The sequence below is a fragment of the Lagenorhynchus albirostris genome, chromosome 16 (genome assembly GCF_949774975.1).
Source record: "Lagenorhynchus albirostris chromosome 16, mLagAlb1.1, whole genome shotgun sequence".
Classification (NCBI taxonomy): domain Eukaryota; kingdom Metazoa; phylum Chordata; class Mammalia; order Artiodactyla; family Delphinidae; genus Lagenorhynchus; species Lagenorhynchus albirostris.
In genome coordinates, this window is record NC_083110.1 from 34245992 (window position 1) to 34266178 (window position 20187).

A 20187-nucleotide genomic window follows, 5' to 3' on the forward strand; every position below is an offset into this window, starting at 1 on the left:
CATCAGAGGAGCCATGGAATAGGAATTAGATAACTTTTCTTCAGTATTAATTAGCTGAATCTCTTGTCTTCAGTATTAATTAGCTGAATGACATTGGCAGTTTCCATCAGTCTCTAGTGCTTTCTTTATCAAAAATGTGAAGTTTTTTCTAGATGATTTCAAAGTCTTTTTCCATTTCTAGCTTTCTATACTTTTTATCTTTTTTCAAAAATAGGCACTCAGCTCTAACCTATGTTTACATGCAAACTTCAAGAAAAATATAGCGACAATATGATGTGTTAAATTCATATTTTGTGTGAAATATACAGATATAAAATCAGATTGCAGTGCTCCAGAAATGAAACTGAAAGGTATAGAGGCATGACTATTTGAACCTTATTCCAAAGTGCTGAGAATGCCCATTTATTTTCATCTTAGTGTACTAGTTAAATGATAGTTAATTTAGATGCATTTGTTTATTGAATCCTCAGAATAATCTTATGAAATTATTGTGTAGAATTTTCTTTGTGGAGACATTAGAAAGTGGAATTCAGCTTAAGTAGGTTAGCACTGTAATATATTTGAGAAGCCATAACCAGCCTGAAGCTGCATAGACCTGGGTTCAAATCCTGGCTCTGAAACTTAGTAGCCGTCTTCTCTTAGGGAAGTTACTTAATTTCTCTTAAGCCTCTTCTATATGTGAGGATAATAAAAATAATACTGACCATATAGGGTTGTGATAGCTAATTGAACTACATATGTAAACTCTCTAATGCTACAGTTGGCCCATGGGTGCATGATAAATAATAACTCTTATTTGATGATTTGTCCCAAATCACCCAGCTAGTAATCAGTGCATATCTAATGATGTTTTAAGTTTTAAGTAAAAGTCTAACTAAAAGTGACTTGAAAATAAGAACATTTATAAACTTAAATAACAAGAAAGTATATTGGTCCCATCTGCTTCCATGGTTTCCTAATTGGTCATTTGGGTAATGGCAAAGTTCTAGGGTAGCTTTTTTGGAATCCCCTTGGCTACCCCTTCATGGTCACAGGATGTCTGCCATAGCTGTATGTGTCATATACTCAGTAGTCCCCAAAGATAGGAAAAGCACTTACTTTCTGTAGCATACCAATTTTAAAAATTAAGAGCACTTTCTTAGAAATAACCCAGGCTTGCCTCATGTTTTATTGGCTAGATTTGGGTTCTTTGTCCCTTAAGCACTGAGGAATGGGATTAATCAGACTGGTTCAGACTAATCAAACTCTATCACTGGGTCAAGAGAGGATACTGAATCCCTGAATATGGGACTGCATAGAAGGTGAGCATCTGAACAGAATCTGTCAGCAATAAAGAATGCAGATGGAGAGGGAGTGATTTGAGTAGCTGTTTTCTATCTATTGAAATCACTAAAAACTAGGTTTTCCAAATTGTGGAAAATTCAAATATTTGGCGGTTATTGTTCTTCATATGTTACCACATAGGCCACAGACAGGACATTATTTCTGGAATTGCAGCAGTCAGGATAGAACAAGTAATGTGCTTGCATTAAGATAAATGTCTTACAAAAGACATTAATGTCTATCTTATAAAAGAAATTAAAAATGATACAAACAGATGGAGAGATATACCATGTTCTTGGATTGGAAGAATCAACATTGTGAAAATGACTATACTACCCAAGCAATCTACAGATTCAGTGCAATCCCTATCAAACTACCAATGGTATTTTTCACAGAACTAGAACAAAAAATTTCATAATTTGTATGGAAACACAAAAGACCCCGAATAGCCAAATCAGTCTTGAGAACGAAAAACGGAGCTGGAGGAATCAGGCTCCCAGACTTCAGATTATACTGCAAAGCTACAGTAAACAGGACAGTATGGTACTGGCACAAAAACAGAAATATAGATCAGTGGAACATGATAGAAAGCCCAGAGATAAACCCACGCAGATATGGTCACCTTATCTTTGTTAAAGGAGGCAAGAGAAATGGAGAAAAGACAGCCTTTTCAATAAATGGTGATGGGAAAACTGGACAGCTACATGTAGAGAATGAAATTAGAACACTCCGTAACACCATACACAAAAGTAAAGTCAAAATGTATTAAAGACCCAAATGTAAGGCCAGACAGTATAAAACTCTTAGAGGAAGATATAGGCAGAACACTCTATGACATAAATCACAGCAGGATCCTTTTGACCCACCTCCTAGAGAAATGGAAATAAAAGCAAAAATAAACAAATGGGACCTAATGAAACTTAAAAGCTTTTGCACAGCAAAGGAAACCATAAACAAGATGAAAAGACAACCCTCAGAATGGGAGAAAATATTTGCAAACGAAGCAGCTGACAAAGGATTAATCTCCAAAATATACAAGTAGCTCATGCAGCCCAATATCAAAAAAACAAACAACCGAATTCAAAAAGGGGCAGAAGACCTAAACAGACATTTCTCCAAAGAAGATATACAGATTGCCAACAAACACATGAAAGGATGCTCAACATCACTGATCATTAGAGAAACGCAAATCAAAACTACAATGAGGTATCACCTCACACCAGTCAGAATGGCCATCATCAAAAAATCTACAGACAATAAATGCTGGAGAGGGTGTGGAGAAAAGGGAACCCTCTTGCACTGTTGGTGGGAATGTAAATTGAACAGCCACTATGGAAAACAGTATGGAGGTTCCTTAAAAAACTAAAAATGGAACTGCCATATGACCCAGCAATCCCATTACTGGGCATATACTCTGAGAAAACCATAATTCAAAATGAGTCATGTACCACAATGTTCATTGCAGCACTATTTACAATAACCAGGACATGGAAGCAACCTAAGTGTCCATCGGCAGAGGAATGGATAAAGAAGATGTGGCACATATATACAATGGAATATTACTCAACGATAAAAAGAAACGAAATTGTGTTATTTGTAGTGAGGTGGATGGACCTAGAGTCTGTCATACAGAGTGAAGTAAGTCAGAAAGAGAAGAAGAAATACCGTATGCTAACACGTACATATGGAATGTGAAAAGAAAAAAAAAGGTTCTGAAGAACCTAGGGGCACACAGGAATGAAGACACAGACATAGAGAATGGACTTTAGGACACAGGGATGGGGAAGGGTAAGCTGGGACAAAGTGAGAGAGTGGCATTGACATATATACACTACCAAATGTAAAATAGATAGCTAGTGGGAAGCAGCCACATAGCACAGGGAGACCAGCTTGGTGCTTTGTGACCACCTAGGGGGTGGGGTAGGGCAGGTGGGAGGGAGTTGCAAGAGGGAGGGGATATGGGGATATATGTATACATATAGCTGATTCACTTTGTTATATAGCAGAAACTAACACAACAATATAAAGCAATTATATCCAATAAAGATGTTTAAAAAAAAAGATAAATGTCTTATATTATCTGTTTTCTTCTTTACAAATTCCTATTATATTGAATTCCAGGAGGTCTTGATTGACCTGCATATATATTGAATTTTGTTTCAGTGACTGTCCCATGTTTCAGAATGGGAAATATGTCTATACTAAGAATACAAAGAATGTGAAACACGTCTGTATTACAGAGATTTTTGTTTTGATTAGATTTTATTTTGATTATGGAAATTGGGATGATCCGATTGCAATTAAGAAAAAATTTGAATATTGGTAAATATTTTAAAAGTAAAAACTTACCATTTTAGCTTGATGCAATAATCAAGAATTTGTTATGTAGGTTTTCCTACAAGAAAGCATATTTACCTCCAGGGGGGTTGTTTAATAAATAATATGGCTGTATTCCAACTTCACACCAAGGAGAAATTATCATTATCAATCTTTTCCTTTTTTAAAAATTTGATATTTATTTGAGAGACCGTAGTTTACACAATAGGCACATTATTTTGTGTTGTATAAATTACTGAATGAGTATGATCTGAGTGAAGTCATGTGAAGAGAATTTATTTATGAACTGAGATGGTCAGATGGATCTTGTCAAAGGGCAGAGATCCTTTAAAATATTCCAGTCCAGTAAAGTCAACACATCATTAAAAGGGCTTTTAAATGCGTTGCACGGGTGAAGAGAGAACCTTAATTGTGAACTGGTGGTATTTAATAGCCGAGTCCCATCAAAAATGAATTTAAGAAAGAAACTGTGCTGCAGTGATTGTAGTACCATAATACTTTAGGGACGTATTTAAAGTTTTGCTATTATATTCTATATATACTGTATATTGCTGTATATGTTCTACATCTATATACACATATATTTATATAAATAAAATCATAGGTAGTGTGTTGTATAGGCAGTATAAGAGATTGCCAACGGTAATTTTGACTACTCAAAATTTTGCCTTGCTGGGTGAATCTAAAATCCAGTCTGTGAAAAAGATGGGAGACTACTGAATAGATTTTGATGTTTGCATTTTTATTTTAACCCCCTAAGAAAGACCCTAATTACTTTGTTTGTATGTATATGTGTATATATAGAATTATACCAATGTAAAAATTTATGTTTTTGTTCAGGCAACTCGGTGTAACTGCCATCAAAAATCTAAAGAGGAAAAACGCACATACGCTGATAAATATACCCAAACACCCTGGAGAAGAATTCCTGTAAGTAACACATACTCTTATCCTCTTTTCTTGTCATTTACTATTTCAATGTTTTGTTCTACTCCTTTTACTCTAATAATTTTGAATCTGCTGTGGCTGTCAGTTTTTTTTTTAAGGTAAGTGGATTTTTCTTGTTCTTAGGTGTTTCTGTGCTTTCTAAAGCTTCTCTTCTGTGTCTTATATGAATGAATGTGCATTTAATAGCTTTTCCATTCTGCATACCGTAGGTCATTTTATTTGAGTGTCTAGTCTCTCTCTTATTGCATGTATTTATGAGAGTAGTAGTTCCCCATGCCCTACAAGAAAAAGAAGTCCAAAATGCAGTCTTCCCTCTTTAGCAGCATATGACTCTGAAAATATATTATGTAGCCTGTTCTTTTTATTTGTTGAGACTTTTCAAATATATTGTTATTATAATTACTCAAACAAATATTGAGGCTATTAGGAAGTATAAATGCATTAAGATACAGACAGTAAAGGTTATGTTTTGGGCATAGTTAGGGTAGGGAATGGCTTCTTCTAAACAGTAGAAAATAACCATGCATTCTGTGCTTCTTCATTGTTTTTCAAAAATACTACATCTCAAAACATGTTTAGTGTTAAAAATACACTTTCTGAACTCGCTCAGGATATGCCTGAGCCAGAGAGTCATCATGGCTATCAGTCATTGTTATCCTATTGTATGGTGCCAAGTAATAGGTATTTCATGGTAAAAGAATGCCTGATAAGCCAGCCTTGCTCTTCTTTTGCCTTAGTTTAAGCAGTGGAATCCTCGTTAACACAAATGAACAGGGAATTATAATGGTTAGTGTAATCAACAATCTGCTTTTTTTAAACTTAGCAATAGGCCTTTAAAGTTTATACGATACTTATTTCTTTTCATCTAATAAGTAGTTATTTTTTGTATGCTCTGTATAAAGTACAAAGCTAATAATTAATTTGTTCAACAAAAGTTTGGTGAGCCCCTCCCATCTCAGTTATTAGCCTCTTGAAGTAGAAGTGGGGAATTGGGAAAGAAAATATACAGACAAATAAGGATTCTTCCATTAACAAGTGCTTATTAAAGGAACTGACGGTGTGATATAGTTAAAGTGTAGAAAGTGCTGTAAGGTTCAAAGGATTGGGAAAGTCTAGGTGGAGGAATCAAGCTTGGTGAAAAGGGTGAAGGTAGTGGTTGAATCATAGAAAGCAAAAGATGTCAGTAGACAGAGACGAGTTCCAGAATTGAGAATGAGAGACTATTCTACATCAGCACTCTTCCATAGAGTTTCCTTGAGGTCCAGTGCAGTAGCCACTAGCTACATGTGACTGTTGAATACTTGAAAATGTGGCTAGTGTGACTGCAGAAGATAACTGTAAATAATATTTAATTGTAATTAAATGTAAATAGCCACATATGGCTAGTGGATACCATATTGGACAAAGCATCTCTAGAGTTAATGATGAAGTAGACTTAGATGGATTATAGGAAAGCCACCTGGAACAATAAAGGGAAGTCAGTGAAGGCAATTTTTGGAAGAAATGAAGGAAAATAAAAAAGACAGAGTTCATATTTAGGTAGTGGAAAAAAAGAGAGAAAGAAGGTAAAAATGAGTTGTAGGAGAAGATGGTACCTTCAGAAGAAGAATGGATAAGTCAAATTCTGACCAAATGTTCTCATCTGAGGGACAGAATGCCCAGATAAAATAGTGAAATGGATAACATGGAAAGAAGAATAAAAACATGGAAGGTGCCTAATCATTCATACAAGAATACTTGAAGAGACTAGGCATATGCAGGAAAATGGTGATTATGTGAGAAATAAGGATTCACTTTATAAACTTATAAGACTATATTTTAAACATAGTATGACATTGTTGATCCATGTACAAGCATGTTCTTATAAATAATACTATCTTGGACTGAATTTTAAGTTTTTAAAATGTATTTCCAATATCATTTTTAAAGGATTTAACATCAGTATTTGAAGATTTGAATAGTTATTTTGCACATTAAGTAAATTGTAAATTTTCATGATAGGTACTTTTATAGAACATTTGTTTGAACATCTTAAATTAACTAGAGAAGACAAAATACCAGAATACATTTCTAGACTCACACCATCAAAGCTTATTATTTATGCCCTTGAATCTCAAAGAAGGGATTGCAAGATGGACCCAAAGGATTCACATAATGACCCAACCTGGATTACTCTGAAAATTGAGTGTAGGAATAAACAGTTTTATTGGTATCATTGGGAAAGCTGCCAATCAGTTAAAACTCAGATTGTGCACAATTTGACCTGATACTAGTTTCCTCTCATATTTTAAGAACTAACTGTTATTATATATAGCAAAGGAGTTAAGAAAGATGCTTTTATATAAAATTTAAATGCTCTGTTGGAATTAGTTTCTAGTACTGAATCACAGATTAATCCACTTTATAGCATATTTAATAGATACGAATAAAATTTATATAAATTCAAGAATTGGAATATCATCAGCATTATTTGCAATCCTTTGTGCTTAGAATTAGGTTCGCATGACTCAGATTTATTGGATCATACATATATTGCAAAATGTTACAGTCAACTATGTTCCTATTGTAACTATTTATAAAATAGAAAATATTGAATCAGAAAAATATATCACAGACATATCACACACAAAAAAACAATTGTTTATAATTCCCAAAGGAGAAGGAATTTACTTAGTCCTACCAGTCATGATATATGTGCTAGCAAAGAACTTTGCTCCTTTTTTTCCCCTTGCCTGGGAGATAAGATGAAATGTTAAATATAAGGAACAATATAACCCAAAGATTTGTCTCAAGTAGTCTTTCCTAAGTCCTTTTTCTTTTACACCACATGCCTTTCTGATTTGGAAGTGGGCAGTATTATTGGTTAATTTTTATGTAAGATTAATAACCTGATTTTAAACTTAGATGTGCCATTTTCTCCCAATTAGAGAGTCGTTACATTACTATTTATATATATTTCCAAAGGGAATTAAGGGATTTATTTCTTTGCTAAGCTTTTTATTTATATTCACTATTACTTATATTTAAAATATGCCACTAGAAGTATTTTAAGTGAAATATCTATATCCTTTGGTGTATAAACATGTAATATTTAATGGTCATGCAATAATGTTTAATCAATATTAGACATTGAACGTTAAATATGACCTATGTTTCAGTGAGCTAAATGCTGATAGGAACCATCTTTGTACTGAGACATCACATTTTAGTAGGCATGTGAGTATGACAACACACCAAGAATTCTATTATATGTGTCTTTTACACTGTAGTTTATGAGCAATAGCACCTGAAACCAATAACTGAAAAATGGAATTGTTTTACAAGGCTAGGGACAAATGAAATATAGATATTAGAGCAGCTGAGTGATTTATCTGGTCATAAATTTAAGGGTATGTAAATTCGTATCCTCTAATACCAAATACCAGAACTGAAGTAGGCATTTTTGGAACTTTGTTTAAAATATGCACTGAAAGGGACTTCCCTGGTGGCACCGTGGTTAAGAATCCGGCTGCCAATGCAGGGGACATGGGTTCGAGCCCTGGTCAGGGAAGATCCCACATGCCGCAGAGCAACTAAGCCCGTGTGCCACAATTACTGAGCCTGCATGCCACAACTACTGAAGCCCACGCGCCTAGAGCCCGGGGTCTGCAACAAAAGAAGCCACCGCAATGAGAAGCCCATGCACCACAATGAAGAGTAGCCCCCGCTCGCCGCAACTAGAGAAAGCCCTCATGCAGCAACAAAGACCCAACTCAGCCAAAAATAAATAAATAATAAATAAGTTTTTTAAAAATAATAAAATAAATAAAATGTCCACTGAAAGAAACAAAGTTTGTGTGCACAGTAGTTAGAAAACAAAGGACAGCACCAAAGTTTTCCACTGCTGGTATTCATTTCATGTGTGTAATGTAGGGTTTAACTTACTGACTTAACACAGTGAGAGTGTAGGCAGGACATAGAGAGATTTTACTCTTAGAATTTAATGTTAGATAGCAATCAGTGAGAAATGGATGATCCTGTTAGGTTTCCAAGAAGCAGCATGATCAAATTAGTCTTTTAGAAGAAATTAATCAGCTTCCATAAGAGGTAATAAAAGTTGCTCCTCTTTTAGTTTATGCTAGCAGAGTGCTAACTTATCAGGCCTTTATTTGTTGGAGCATTCTAGCTTCTCTTGTTCTTAGGTAATTACAAAAACATTTTTACAGATGTTTTAGAAAATTACTATTTTTTAAATGTCAGATGTAACTAAAATTTTTTCCTAGAGAATGTCTCTTTAGTATTATGCTCAGAGGGTTCTTTCAAAAAGTTACATTGATATTCCTGATATAGCAGAAAATAATACCATTTCTCTTACCTAGTCCTAAAATTTCTAAGCAAATATAGCTATCCTGATCATTCAGAGCAGTGAAGTGTCAATGTACCTTCAGCCAAAGCCCACCAGGAATATATCTGTAAAACAAGTTGGGTGGATTACTTGTTGCAGCCAGGGAGAACACACATTGTAAAAAATGATATCAAGATTGTATCAGAAAGAACCTTTTATAGGATTTGAGCTTTTCTTGGATGATTTGAGGGAGGGTCTAAGGAATCAGGTTTGCTCAGATTGGATACTATCAGAAGATAGAAAAGTCTAGAGTACTTTCTGGATGGCACAGTGTGACCTTGCCTTTATCTGTACTTAGGCAAAATTATGAAGTGACCTTATTTTGTTTCATGTTACCATGGTCTCAGAGTAACCATGGTATTCTGTGAGATTGTTTATGAGATCACTGGGCACTAGGGGCTGCTTGTCATCTTTCACAGAAGGAATACCTGGGCATGGATTAAATAAAAATTTACCAACCAGATGAAATTTCTTTTACGATTGTAACTGTAACATTTGGATTGTTACCTCTCTGTTTTTTTAAATCATTTACTATACTTTGCCATGTTTTAGTGTAGTTATTGTTGGTGGTAGTAGTAATGATTACATAAGAATTATTATGAGGAAAGAGAAGTTTGGAGAGTTAGAGTTGGATCACATTATGGAGAGACTTAGATGTTAGACTGAGAACTTTCAACTTAATTCTGTAGCCAGAAGGTTCTAGCAGGGTCCAGACTTAACTGTATTTTGTTACAGGGAGAGTAATGTGAGAGGAGAAACTGTGATTGTCATGAGGCAGGGGTTGTGTCTCATTCCTTCATCTGTGCTTACTGGCTTAGCACAGGGCCCAGTAGGATTGAATCAGTTCCAGTGAGAACACAGTGAAGGCAGGGAAAACTACTTAGAAGATTATTATAATAGCCCAGGAGATGAGGCTAACCTATGATTTTTGATCTCTCATGGAGATGGAGAGAAAATCCCTGAGGCAGAATCTGTTGTCTTGAAAAGTGATTAGATGAAAAGGTGTGATGAATGGGAAGAAGATGGATGTAAGTTATCAAATGTGGATGACTGGGAAGATGACATGTCAGTTAAGAAAACAGGAGAACCAAGAGAAGGGATTTTATTTGGTAAGAAAACTGCTAAAGGTTTTAGATATATATTTTAATCACTTGAGATTGAGATTCTGGTAGGACAGAAGGGTAGAGGAGTTTGAATATGTAGGATTGGAACTTGAAAAGTGCCAGAGAAGTTAGATATAGATGTAGATTCAAAGTGGGGCGGTGGGAGGTGGGAATGAGTTTATGGAAGACAGAAATCTCTAGTAAAGAGTTTCATCCACTAAGGAAGCTCAGTGCTACAGTGCCAACTGCCACAGACCCCTTTCGGAGCAAATAAGACCATTCCAGGAGGCTTCCTAAGCTCTCCCAGAAGAGGGAGACACAAGCAAACTAATCTTCCTGAATCAGGAAAAGTTTTATCTCTTCAGTGCTAAGATTAAAAATTCTCCATCCTCTAAGCTCAGGTGGTAACTCTCATCTGTTCTCATCCCTTGCTTTAAGAAAAAGCAGCTGCTGAGGAAAGAGCTGCATGTGTTCTGAAGAACTCGGTTCACTGTTCTTTATCTTATCCCACAAGGTTTGAGTTCACAGAAAGATGTTTTTACTTGGTCTCCCTAGGCTTTATCTTGAGAGAAATGAAATTTCCTCTAAAACCCTGAATCCAGATACTCTTGTTTTTTAATGTTTTCGTATTCTTTTATTTTGTTCTTGTTTGTGTGCATATGTATGTATTTTGTCCCACCGATTTAAAGTGTAACTAGAATGTTATGCATATGGTTAAACTATATGTCAGATATCCTATGTTTTCCTACAAGTAGATTTTTTTTCCCCTTGGATGTGATATATTCGTATGCATTCCTACTGCTTTTTGTTTTTATATACAACCATTGTGATTTCTCCAGCAGAAAGCGTCTCATATCTTCATCTTAAAAGTCAGCAGAAGATTTAAAGTAGACTCAGTTGAGCAAAAGGCCCTTTCCTGGGCAGAGCTTAGGGATCTTCACAGCATCAACTAGGAAAGAATTATGCACTTTCCTGCCCTCTAATTAGTGCTCCAATATAAATGTAATGTGAGCTACATATATAATATAAATGCTTTAGTATCCAAATTAAAGCAAGAAGAAACATGCAAAATTAATTTTAATAAAATACTCTATTTAACCCAGTAGTACCATTTGAACATGTAATCAATATAAAGAAGATATTGAGATACGTTACATTCTAGTTTTTGTTTTCGTATGAAGTCTTTGACATCTTGTGTGTATTTTACATTTATACCACATTTCGATTGAGACTATCTGCTTAACCCCATGTAGCTGCTAGCAACCATATTGGATAGTGCAGCTCTGAATGGAGGTCACTGGGTTTGGCTTTAAACCTGAACTATGTAGCAGGAATTAACCAAAAAATAACACAAAATAGAAAATTCCTTCAGGTTTTAAACCATGGGTCCATTTATTCATTCATTCATTGAACTTTGACTAGTTTTTTCTGTATTTCAATCCCAGTACTAAGGGCTTTGGATACTAAATAAAAGACATTGCTTGATTCTTAGTTTATGGTACTCATGGACAGACAGCAAAGTGTAAATCAGATGATAGGACAGTGAGGCCTTGTTTCTGGACCAGAGGATGGTGGACATGTCTTCCAGTTACGGGGACTAGACCATCTGGCTCTCAAATCTATCTTCACATGGCCGTGACTTCCAGCAATCTTCAGTTCAGGAGTGTAGTGTATTCCAGCACTCACTGCTGGAAGAGATCTATCCGTCTGGGAAATTTTTCTTTCTTCGTTAATACTGTCTTTTTGCTCAAAATCATGTTTCCCATCCTTTCCTTAGATCTTATAAATCATACATCTTCTAAGTTTCGAAGTTAGGGTCTTCCGTACAAGTTCCCTTCTTTGTAGAAACACTTCCAGTAGACATGGAATCATGGGGAGCCAGCACATGCTGTTTCTTAGCGCTGCTGCTTGGTGTTGCTCACATGTCTGCTGTCTCTGAACTTGCCTGGTCTCAAGGTTTAGTTAGTCATGTTTTATAGTTGTTTCCGTTTTTTTTTAATTATTGAAAGGAATATATAATCATCTTTTTATTATCAGGGAAATTACCTTTAGTTTATAGAGATGAGAAGGTCGTTAAACATGTTTTCCTTCTCTCCCCAAGAAAATATGATCCTACCAATATAATTAGCATTTCAAATAATTTTCCTCAGTATCACTCTAATGTGCATTGTTTTTACTCCTCTGTTTGTGTTGTTACTTTTTATTTTAAATTCTTGTAGATTCATAGGAAGTTGCAAAAATAGATCCCTTATTTCACCCAATATCCCACAACAGTTACATTTTATATAGCTGTAGTACAGTGTCAAAACCGAAATTGACTTTAGAGAATGCATAGTTCTGTGCCATTTTATCACTTGTGTAGATTCCTGCAACAACTACCATATTTAAAACACAGAATTATTGCACCACTACAAAGTTCTCTCTTCTGCGCTGCCTTTTAATAGTCACAACCACTTCTTCCCTTACCATTCCTAACCCCTGACAACCACTAATGTCTTCCATATCTAAATATTGTCATTTCAAGAATTTTATATAAATGGTGTTATACAGTGTGTGAGCTTTTGAGATTGGCTTTTTTTCACCCAGCATAATACCGTGGAGATCCATCCAAGTAGTTGTGTCTATCAGTAATTTGTTCCTCTTTACTGCCGAGTAGTAGACCATAATATTGGATGTTCCACGGTTTTTTTAACCACTTGTGTCTATAATAGATAGACATGTTGGTAGTTTCCAGTTTTTGGCTATTAAAGATAAAGCTGTTATAAATATTTGTGTAGATGTAAATTTTCATTTCTCTAGGATAAATGCCCAGTAGTGTGATTTCTGGGTAATATTGTAACTGTACGTTTAGTTTTCAGAGAAACTGGCAAACTGTCAGAGTGGCTGTGCTGTTTTAGATTCTCATCAGCATTGTATGAGTGATGCAGTTTCTCTGCATCCTCACTAGCGCTTAGTGTTGTCATTATTATTTTTTAAATTTTAGCCATTCTGGTAGGTGTGTAGTTGATATCTCATTGATTTGTTTGTCTTGGGGGAGTAAAGAATGGGTATCATTGTATTTGTTTTTTAAGATTTTTAGGTGCTTGCAGTGTGTGTCCAGGCCTGTCAAATGTTATATCTTCATCTCTAGGTAAACACAATAACTTAATTTAATTCAGTTTGAATCAGTAAACAGAGTCTCCCGTTTGCTGGGGACGGTTAGGCAGGGAATGTGGGACATTTAACATCTTTTAAACTCCTGACAGGTTCTAGGTATTTTTACAGATACTTTCACTTAAATTATTTTAAAGAACTAATGATTTATCATGAGAGACAATTTAATACAGTTGATTGTTTTAAGTGCCGTATAAATAGAGTTATAAAATTAAAGGATAACAGTGACTCTGGAGTTGGGGGTGTGTGAGCCAACTGAATTACAACTAAAAGTGAGACGTTTCTTAGAGATGAACCATTCTATCTTAGTTCGTTCAGGCACCTATAACAATACCACAGACTGGCTTATAAACAATAGAAATTTATTTCTTACAGTTCTAGAGGCTGCAAATTCCAAGATCAAGGCACCAGCCTGCTTCCTGGTTTATAAACAGCCGTCTTTTCCCTGTGTCCTCAACATGGTGGAAGGGGTGAGGGGGCTTTCTGGGATTTCTTTCACAAGGCACTAATCCTATTCGTGAGGGCTCCACCCTCATGAGCTAATCACTACCCAAAGGCCCACCTCCAAACCATCACACTGGGGCAGTAGGTTTCAACATATGAAACTTGGGGGCGGAAGCACAAATGACTTAGTCTGTAGCACATTCCAGTCCTGCATCTTACAAATGAAGAGACTGAGACTCAGAGAAGATCAGTGGCTTTCTCAAGGTTCTAGGCTTTTAGAAGATCCAAGGAAAAACACAGTTCCCTGATTCCCAGTGGGTACTATTTCCATAAACCCTCAGGGAGACGTTATTTCTTTGAGAAGGAATCTCTGACTGCTGGTTTAGTTTATTTACAAAATCCCTATCTGAAAGTTTCTTTACCCAGTGCAATGAGTAGAAGCTGGTCCTGCCTGGTGAAACCCATAGGGAGAAAAGTACATGCCCCTTCTTGGCTGAGGACTTGCTTTGTGTAAAGGTTTTGGACCAAAACATCTCTGAAACAGCAAAATCGAGTTGTATCAGGTAATATCTATGGAGAGCACCTGGGGTCATCACCCTATTAAATATTTCCTAATCTGTTTTCACAAACACCCATGGCTAAATTAGTGGAGAAGTTACAATAATTTCAAAAGACAAGATCTTTATTTACTAGGATACTCTAAAGATCATTAATTTTATTTAATTTCTTGTAGCTATTTGTTTCCTTAATCAACATAGAAAATGGATCTTTTTTTGGTTTTTGTTTTGTAGTGAGCAATGTAGGATTATTCTTAAATTTAAATGTGTCTGATTATACTGAACCTGAGACAAGGAATGTTGATACAGGAGTGGACATAAGTTTTTTATTTGGATCAGTGTTCCCGAAATATCTAAACATCAGTAAAATACATTAGTAATCTTCTAGTACATCATTTCTATATCAGATTAATTGCTGTGAAAAATTATGCATACTTTATTTTGCAAATTGAGCTGGGTGTGATGATGATTTACAAGCTCATTTTTCTTGATGCTATCATGAGTGTTTCTATAGTTTTATGTGTGGATATGTCTCATCAGTGAGGAGGCTAGGAACAGAGAGACATGAGACCCAATCTGGTTCTATTTGTGTGAACAAATTCTCTCTTGAAGACCCAGTTTTACCTGGAATGTGAGGAAATAGAAGTAAATGACATTTCTGTTGTTTTCCAGTTCTGATAATCTGATCAAAATAAGTAAAGCTAAGAAGCCACAAGTTAATAAAATTAAAAAGTTTGCATGTGTAACCTGTGGCCTGTATGTCACATTCTTGATATAGTACTCACTCTTACAACATCCTAAGTCTTTTGAATGCTGTGTTGGTTCTGCTATCTTCAGCTAATGTTCTTTATTTTAGCTGCTAATCCTTTGAAAACCTATGAGTTAAAAAAGAAAAAAATTTTGTATGATAATTTTTTAATGCCTAATTTATTATTGATGCAGTTTCTGTGTGTTTAACTCATAAAAGTCTATCTCCCCTTTTAAATGCTTTCATTTTTTGCAAAAAAACTGGAATCTGCTACTTTAAAAAGAGAAACATGATGATAAATGTAATTGTATGCCAGAAAAAATATATTATTTCATATGCATTAACTACAAATATTAGAGGAAAATAATTTTTTTCTTAACATATAAAAAATAACTAGTTTTGGATTATGATGTATTTTTAGTAATTTGGGCTGCCTGTATTTAAAAAAATGAAATCTGTCTTCTCATTAACACTGTTATTTTTTTTTAAAGTATGACTGTGGTTTCTCTATTTTTTGGTTCCCTTTTTTATTATACCTCCCTACCCCCATCTCTCTCTGCACAGGGTGGGTATTCTGCCCCCTCCTTCTCTCCTTGGCAGGGCTCCTTCCAAGGCATCCCACGGACTGTTCCACCGCACCGCAGACAGAGTGAGTCTGTGTCTCTCACTCCTATCCTGCTCTGGCTTCCCATTCATGGTATTCCCCTTCTGCATGACTATCCCTCCCCAGCACCTCCTCTCCCTCCAGAGTGACCTGCAGGCACACGCTAAACCAGCACTCCCTGGGCTCTCCTCTCTTAATTAATACTTCCTTTGACTGCATGTAAATAGACTTTTCTCCTTAGAGCCTTAGGAAAGCTGTCTGAAGTTAATGTCATTCTAATGCCATTTAAACCTATTGCCAGTGACCCTATACCTACTGACATGCATCTGTCTTTAATATATTTTCTATTTTCATGACCTTGAGATATATGAATAAAAATTTTTTAAATCTAGTCATGTTAAAAATGTATACACTATCTGCAGTAGTATAATGGACAGATGCATATTGTTTAGGGAGCAGGCTTACTAGACCATTGCACATTTCTTTAAATATTTTCTAATCAAAAGGTGTTGATTGTGTTTCACTGTCATCTAATACAAAAATCTTTTAAATCATTTTTAAGAGTGTTTTTTAATAACTAATATGTCTTTGTAATTTATCAGCTGCTTTACAGTACAGAAGAAATGGCTTTTGAATATGCATGGTTTACTAACATTTCTAATGATTTAGTAATTGTTTGACTTAAAAAAAATCTTTGTTTACATTAAATCTGCTTTCCAAAACAGCGTTTATTATTTTGTATTATGTACTTAAGTATATAACTGGTAAGTTGGTTATATTTTATCTTTTTTGAAAAGTCACCCAAAAAAAGCTAATGTTAATGAAAAAGATATAAATGTTGTCAGAGTCACTTTTATGCCTTCTCCATAGATTTGCCCTGATTTGTGATTCATATCAATTTTTTCATAAATTATTCTTATCAAAGTCATGTGAAGTATCAAAGGTCCAAAAGGGGGAAATTTTAAGCAGTTAAAATTTTAAAATGTGATTTATTCAAATAAAACTTTATTTCTTGAATTAGTCAATTATAAAGTATCAACATGAATTTGAGACAAGGTTTGAAATTTATTTTTTGACCATTATGCCTTTCCTTCCCTTTTGCACTTTTTAAAGAACAATGGAATAGAGTTTGCATAGGCTTTTATATCAAGTTTATTCACTAGCAAGTTAATTTGTTGGGTGAAAGCGTTCCTCCCTTTTCCTCCTTTCCCATCTCCTACCACCTTTGTAAATCCTCCTTTTTACTTCCTTTGCTTCAGTTAGGTTGCTTTCTTCTCCATTTGAAGATGGCTAGCACATAAAGAATTATACTAAATTGCTAGTGAACTAATCTGAATTTCAAAGGGCAATTACAACAAATGATAATGTATTCTTAAACTGTAGCCAGTATACTGCATGGTTGACAGATTTACCTCAGATTGAGGTAAATTACGCACCTACCTTAACTTTTCTGAAGCCCCCTTATAGTCCGTGTTCTTTTTCTCCACTGTTCTTCTCCCCATTCTCCTTCTCAGCTACATGTAATATGGAATTGGAGTTTAAGGTTAATTATTCAGTATTACAAATAGTTTAGATTTATTTTTAAAACATGTTTCCCAGAAGCACCCATTTCACTAGTTTCTCATTAGTATAGCTTTAGAAATTACTTATCCCTCACCTGAATCGTTGGCTCTCCATTTCCAAATGCTTCTTTCTCCTTTGGGTTCAGAGGTATTTTTTTCATTTCCAACTATGAAGCAGCACCGTCTGTCCTTCAGCACTACTATCAAGAACTGTCTTTCTAGCTTTTCTAGGTCAAACCTGCTTTCTCTGCATCTCCAAGTTAGCAAAAAGAAAGTTTGGTTCACCAGAGTTTGGATGTGTTGGCCACCTAGGAGAAGGTATATACATTGGAGTCTTTTCCTGGGTAAGTTCTCATGGCTTATGCAGCTAAGAGAACTGGCCCTGAGACTTGATCATTGAGACTTGTAGAACTCTGTTTGTGGAAAGTGCTAAACTAGAGGACTTATTCACAGCTTTTTTTTTTTTGCGGTACGTGGGCCTCTCACTGTTGTGGCCTCTCCCGTTGCAGAGCACAGGCTCCGGACGTGCAGGCTTAGCAGCATGGCTCACGGGCCTAGCCGCTCCGCGGCATGTGGGATCTTCCCGGACCGGGGCACGAACCCTCATCCCTGCATTGGCAGGCTGACTCTCAACCACTGCGCCACCAGGGAAGCCCTGTTCACAGCTTTTTGACAGCTCTTATTGAGCTTTGAAGGTTCCTTTAAAGGAAATATGTTTAAACTACTACACTTTTAAATTTACCCTGAGAACGCCTGAAGGAGTATAAAAAAATAATATAAAAGAGTGTAAAATAATAATGATTATTATTTTATAACGATAAAATATAGAGAAGGAGAAGGATATGAAATTATGGGAGTAAATCCAGTAGTTTTCCAGAGAGTTTTGGAATAGGTGTCCCCATTTCCTGCACTAAACTGCTATGTATTCAGTGAAACAATATTTGTCTCCACATTTAGTCAGTTTGTGATTTCTAGTGCTGATTTTAATTTTTGAGAGGTTAATTCTGTAAGTGATGGTATGTAGTTGAGAGAGTTCTCCTACATTATCGTGTTTCAATAATAAGTTCTTTCTGATGCCCTCTTGAACATCAACTTAAGCGAACTGCCTTTTTTTGTAAATGCAGAAGCCAGGTAAGCTTGGCTATTAGTCTTCAGTAAGGTAGTCTGTTTTTGTTTTTTAAAATGTGTAAGAGTAGTGGACCTAATAAAACAGGCATAAAGAGATAGCCTGTTGCAGATATTGCAGAGAGTGAAATAACTAATGTTTACAGGGACTATTTAGCTCTGGTAACTCCAGAAAGCTGCAGTGGCCAAGGATGTTCTTGGTAAATTTAATAATAACTCTAAAAAAATGGAGATAAAAGGAAAATCCTGGTCTTTTTTTTTTTTTTTTTTTTTTACTTTCTCAGGAAATTTTGACTTACATTCCTTTTCTCAGGTGTATTACTAGTCTCAGCTTGATGATGCTTATCTCCCAGTTTCAAATTAAATTTTCCCTAGGTTAGCAGAAAATATCTACATTTAAACATTCAAAGGTCTTCCTGCTGTCAGTAGGCACTTCAGCTTTTGTCCAACTGACTTAACTGGCATTGGTTTAGTCTTTCTAATTTCCAACTGTGTAAAATTAGGAATGATATATATATAACCTACCTCACGGTATGAAAATTTAATAAAAATAATTACTTTTGGCAAGTAACAGCCTTAATGGTAATCTCAAATAACATTTCTTGCCAGAGCATGTGCTTTCAGGAATACCTGACTTTTCAAAAAGTATATCTTGGAATAATACCTATTTCTTATCATGCCTAAAGAGACTTAAAATTCGCTGTTTAACACCTTTCTTGAAAGAATTTAGAAATCTTAACTTCCTTTAGCTTCCACATACAGTAACTTAAATTGGAAGAAAAAAGTTGTTTTTAAGCAACAAAAGTAACAAATACATGTTTATGTCTTAATAGCCATATTAAGCCCAGCAGTCTCTTTTTTAAAAAATTTTATTGAAGTATAGTTGATTTACAATGTTGTATTTAGTTTCTGCTGTACAGCAAAGTGACTCAGTTATACATACATATATTCTTTTTCATATTCTCTTTTATTATAGTTTATCACAGGATATTGAATATAGTTCCCTGTGCTATACAGTAGGACCTTGTTGTTTATCCATCCTATATATAATAGCTTGCATTGGTAATCCCAAACTCCCAATCCAGCCCAGCAGTTTCTTGATGCAGTGCTGCCTGATTTCTAAATTTATATTATAATAATCACTAATTGTATTCACCAGAATTATATTAAGAATGGCAATTATATTGCCTTATATTTTTCTCCTCCTCTTACAACCTTCAGGGGTTGTTTCACAAACCTTTTTTGACAAATTCATTTTACATCATAACCCAGTATATATTTACTGAATGAAACTATATATTTACAACCCAAGACACACGTGTGTATATTTAATATTCAGATTAAAGATTCATGAAACAGTACTTTCTGTTAGGACATATGATACTCTCATATTTTTTTCCCAATTTTTTGTTTTGCTTTTTTTCACATAGTATTATATGAGCATTTTTTATATAGCAAATATTTCTTGAAAACATTTTAATGGCTACATGATAATACATTATCATGTGACTATGATATCATTTATTTAATGTTTTCCTGTTGTTTGACATTGATGTTGTTTCCATTTTCCCCTATTAAACAGAGATACTATTATAGTGCAGTTTATTCTTGTGTTTAGATCAGTGTCAGCACTAGAAGGGTGGTTCTTAAAGGATGTGTGCTTTTTAGAGATGCTTGATGTGTATTGTTGAACTGTCAAACATGTTCATAAGGTATACATTAACGTGGCTCAATCCGATTGGCTTCACCATGTGACTGTAATCAATTGTACATGTAAAGATAGCATCAGTCAGTGCTTTAATCAGAATTTAGCTCTGAGAGTGACTTTTCATAAAAATAAAATATTTTTGATGAAGTCGAAAAGAGTAACTCAGTAAAAACTGAACAATTTGATTTTAC

At 35.0% G+C, this 20187-nt stretch overlaps 1 protein-coding gene across 6 annotated transcripts in view; it reads left to right on the top strand.

Annotated features, from left to right (window-relative positions):
* Window positions 1–20187, top strand: part of CCSER2 (coiled-coil serine rich protein 2) — a 154863-nt gene that overhangs the window by 126046 nt on the left and 8630 nt on the right. For 4 of the 6 annotated variants that reach the window (XM_060125865.1, XM_060125864.1, XM_060125868.1 and 1 more), the window contains one exon: window positions 4501–4590. In XM_060125865.1, the coding sequence (XP_059981848.1) occupies window positions 4501–4590 (90 nt within the window). Of the gene's footprint in view, window positions 1–4500; window positions 4591–15561; window positions 15695–20187 lie in introns of all 6 variants that reach the window. The other 2 variants (XM_060125866.1, XM_060125867.1) reach the window with 2 other exon arrangements.